At 39.0% G+C, this 4,405-nt stretch overlaps 1 protein-coding gene across 1 annotated transcript; it reads right to left on the reverse strand.

Annotated features, from left to right (window-relative positions):
* Nucleotides 1-724: 724 nt before the first annotated feature.
* LOC115693052 (bidirectional sugar transporter SWEET9-like) lies at nucleotides 725-3,895 on the reverse strand. Its single transcript, XM_030620026.2, has 6 exons — nucleotides 3,847-3,895; nucleotides 3,375-3,411; nucleotides 3,029-3,239; nucleotides 2,402-2,563; nucleotides 2,161-2,280; nucleotides 725-1,116 (listed from the first exon to the last, which is right to left on the reverse strand). Exons 1-6 carry the CDS (start codon nucleotides 3,893-3,895, stop codon nucleotides 868-870), a joined length of 828 nt encoding a protein of 275 aa, XP_030475886.1. The 3' UTR covers nucleotides 725-867.
* Between the last annotated feature and the right edge of the window lie 510 nt (nucleotides 3,896-4,405).

Here is a 4,405-nt window from a genome sequence, read left to right on the forward strand (position 1 = left end):
ATCCACCAAGTGTATCGAACATCAACATCAGCAAAGATGGTCCATTTTGTTGGTTGAAGATGGAGCAGTCTCCATAGAATGTCTCTCCTGTTATGCTCAGTGGGAAGAATGCCAAGTATAGATTGTTTCTGCGAACTCATTTTGCATCTCCATTGCTCTAAAGATGAAGGTGATACTCCATTCACTACTTGCATATTCATGAGACTGGTAGCCGGATTTATTCCTGTTTGCTGTTCTTTTGATACTCAAGTATGCAAAGAAAATTCTCCTTTGGCTATACGCATAGCATTTCCTTTATTTTACTTAGAAAGTTTAGTGAATTCGGACATCGTAGTTTAAATAAGCTGCTTGGGAAGTATAAGAGATCAGTCCAATCTCTCTCTTCAACATTGGTTCTTCAGATCATCCTCAAGGTCGGATGTCTTGAGATCTCCTCATCATCGGAGATGAAGCGATATCTTTAAAGTATACCTACTGTCTCTAATCAGAATATACGGTCTGTAAAGGCATACTTCTACTTAAAGCATCCAATTGAAGGCATAAGGAAGATCTAAAAAGGAAAATGTGTCGACAGGAAGATTATTTTTGTAAAATCTAATGCTTCGATAATTTGTTCAATACAGTAGAAGTTTCAAGTACAAATTACAGATGATATCTTACTCTTACGACGATAATATCACCCGTATGATGCCCGTCATTCCCTTCGCTGCTCATCTATCTTGTTTCTCGTACAAAGTAACAGTAACTCCCTTAGTGCAATAAAGACAAATAAAATGCAAAAGAAAGTCACACTCCATAGTTTTTAAGACCCCAACTGTCTGGGTGATTATTTGCTTGTTTATGGCTTGTTAGAGAGATATGGATTCATCAAACGTTGTTGTTTGATTCAATTGGTTGGCCAGTGGGAAAGACATCCATTTCTGTGACTTGTGGTTGGTGCTGTGAAGTTGTGGACTGCTTCGCACTATGGATGGAAGTCAGCATCTTCATGTCTAGAGACACTTCTTGTTGATCGTTGCTCTCATTTGTCTCTGCCATTTTCTTGTTGCCATCTTTGTATATCACGTAGAGGATCATTTGAGTGATGCCAAACAAGAATCCCAGTGTATTTGGTAGCTGAAACACCCAATTGGACCACCATATTAATTTCAAAATCAGAAAAAATGAAATGAGAGGGAGAGAGGTGTTGTATGTGTTTAAAGATAAATAAAAAAGTAAAGTATAAACTCCGATGATAGATGGAGGGAAAAGTACCAAAAAAGTCCTAAATTTATTCCCCATAAATTATTCAATAGGACCAATTTAGTCCTAAACTCTGCACATTGATGCCAATTCAGTCCATTCAGCCAATTTAAACCGGAAATCGCTGATGTAAACGCCGGCTGGTCGGCACTAGCGTCAATATTTTTAGTAATTTTTAAAGAATTTTCCCTTTTTCTTTTTTTTCCTTCTCTTCCCTTTGCCTGTGGCCGGTACTCAGCCATGGTTGATGACTGGCCAGAGGTGAGGACTGGCAAGGGGTCGAGCCCTCCCTAGAGTTGGTGAGAGCGACCCTCAGAAGTGGTCAGTAATCGGCCATGGGCCAAAGGCAAGAGAGAAAATGTCCACGTCAGCGTCAATCATTCGCCGGCCGTGCCACGTAGGACGGCCGACGTCCACGTCAACAATTTCCGACCTAAATTGGCCAAATGGACTGAATTGGTACCAATATGAAAATGTTTAAGACTAAATTGGTCCAATTGAAAAGTTTAGGATTGAATTGATACCAATGCAATAGGTTTAAGAATTTTTTGGTACTTTTCCCGATAGACGGTAGATGGTGTCAATCATAAATTAATAAATGGTTGGATTTGATTTTTATCGTTTTTCCGAGTCTAGGTTTAGACTATGAATTGTTTATTTGTCTATGCTTAACTGTCAATGGTCAAAGTAAGAAATACAAGAATTCTACTTGAAATGTTCACTAGAAATCTCAGGAATGACGACCGTGCAGAAAAAGATTCACATTCGTGGTGCAAGGTTTACTGGTGCATCCGTGTGAATTTGTAAATCAAAGTCAGGTATATGCAAATCGCACCTTGTGTAAGAAATCGCTGTAAAGTTGCATGTACAATGAAAAGCATTAGAGTTGAATGATTCAGAGAGCTAAATGGTACGTACAGCAATGAACATGTCCTTGACGAAGAGTCCATAGAAGAACCAGGTGCTGGCACAGAGGGTCAGGAAGAAGGACAGAAAGAATGGCATGAACTCCACACTTTTGGTCTTTATCACCCTCCTCTGCACAGAACACAAGATCACACGCTCAAAATTGAAAAACTCTTGTTTTGGACTGGTTTTGTGGTTAAAGCAGGTGCAAAGTGCTGCATCTCTAAAATTATCGCATAAAATGAAGGAATACCATGATGCTCAAAGGCGAGGCGAACACAGCCAGATTGAAGGCCGCGCAGATCCATCCAACGGCGTTGATGCGCTGCCGACCCTTGAGAAGAAAGATGGTCAGTGCCATCATCACTCCGAAACCTCCTACATTGAACACCAGCAGCAACTTCGCTGTGTACATCTGCTCAGATTGGTAATTACACAAATTTCCTTCAGATTTCGTTGTCGATTGGAGAAAAGTTGTAATTTAATAGAAGTTTTTCTTCTTTATTCCTCGTCGCAAAAATTTCTGAAGAATTGTTTTCCTTTTTTCTTTTTGCATATCTTCTTATATGTAGGAAATACCTATATATTCAAGAAGGGCTAACAAGTGAGGATGCTAGAAAGCTTTAGTTATGCTGACGAATATGTGAAAACACAAACTTCACGCCAAAAACAAGTGCATAACCATTATTCTAGCTTGTAAAAACAAGAGAGATAACAAATTGCGACAGTAGTTTTCTCTTCTAGATCGAGCTCGAGAGCCTGTCATAATTTGCTCTAACACTGGCACTTCGCAAGCTAATGAACACCACCTGGGTAAGATAACAAAGGGACAATAGTTTACTACAGCTTAAAGCGCAAAAGCAGTAAGAGAGAGAGTGACCTTCTCTTTGGTGGAGGCATAGATCAAGAAGAGAAGAAGATAGGCGGATTCAATGACGATGCCAATGGCATTGATGCTGATGATCATGGTGGCATTAGTCTTGAGGACTCCATAGTACAAGAGCAGTGATGCACTCGAAAGTGCCACCACATAGGGTATCGACTGATACCCATCCGACGACTTCTTCTTGTAGATTGTGTAAAATGTCGGTCTGCCAAAAACCAAAACAAAAAAAAGCTACTTTACCAATTATGTTTTTGCAAAAGGAATATTTCCAAATTCATGCTAGGATACTTATAATGGTGAAATGATACAAGGGACAGAAATGAAGAGTTGGAGGTCTTACATTGGTGCCAAGAACACCAAAAAGGACACGATGTTGCCTACATAGATTTAACAGAAAAGAAGACGAGAAATGTTAGAATCGTTCATAGAACTCAAATAGAAATATGATATGTTAAAAATGAATCCCATGGTTTGAATTCGATAATACCCGTAGGACCTTGTCGACCCACTTGGGACAAAACTCACCACATATTCAAATATATTACGAGCAACTCATTTTTTTTTACACGAAAAAAAAACAATTAGGAACTATACAAGTTTCGCTATCATTATAATTAACCAAAGAGACAAAAGCCTTTTCGTAGGATATGTATAATCATAGAAGAAGAACATAGAAAACATTAATTAGCATGATCATCTATAAACATGGACATGTATCATGCAACCGACGATATATGAGAAACGTTTCTCTAACTCTCAATTCAACCTTTTGAAGATTGACGAGAGTGCTGCTCATCACGAATGGTGTGTACCTAAGAGACCAAATATGAAGGCCAGCTGGTGAGCATTCAAGAACGCCATTTGATCTTGCACAGAAGTAATTAGAGAAATGTAAATATACTCCAACTAAAAAAAAATTTCCTCCTTTTTCTTATATTTTTTTTTTGTGGGGAGTGGTGATTGGTGAAGCACTTCGAGGCCTTACAACGATTTGTTTAACGCTGATAAGAACTTGAGTTTGAATTATGATGCGCATGGAGATGCTTATATAGGCGCAAAAGTTAGGGTTCAAGGGTCAGGCCAGTGTCGTTTTAAGGTTCGTGGTGATTCTTTGTTAGTAGCCAATGAGAGACAGAGTTGGAGTGTCTAACGTCAAGAAGATTACGTGCTTGGTTGCTATTTGCCCTTACTGGCGGCTAGCCAACTACAGCCGTGTCATGGAAAATACGTCATCACACATTCAAAGAGATTGACTTTGACGATGAAAATTGATATCGTCAAAGAGAGTATCAATGCAGAGTTGATGAATGCCATGTTGAATATGTACGATAAGATCTCTATGATAAATAATATTTACTTGATGCGACATCT

Source organism: Syzygium oleosum, unplaced genomic scaffold, assembly GCF_021117445.2.
Source record: "Syzygium oleosum isolate NSW1041296 unplaced genomic scaffold, Sole_v2.1 Sole_v2.06, whole genome shotgun sequence".
NCBI lineage: Eukaryota > Viridiplantae > Streptophyta > Magnoliopsida > Myrtales > Myrtaceae > Syzygium > Syzygium oleosum.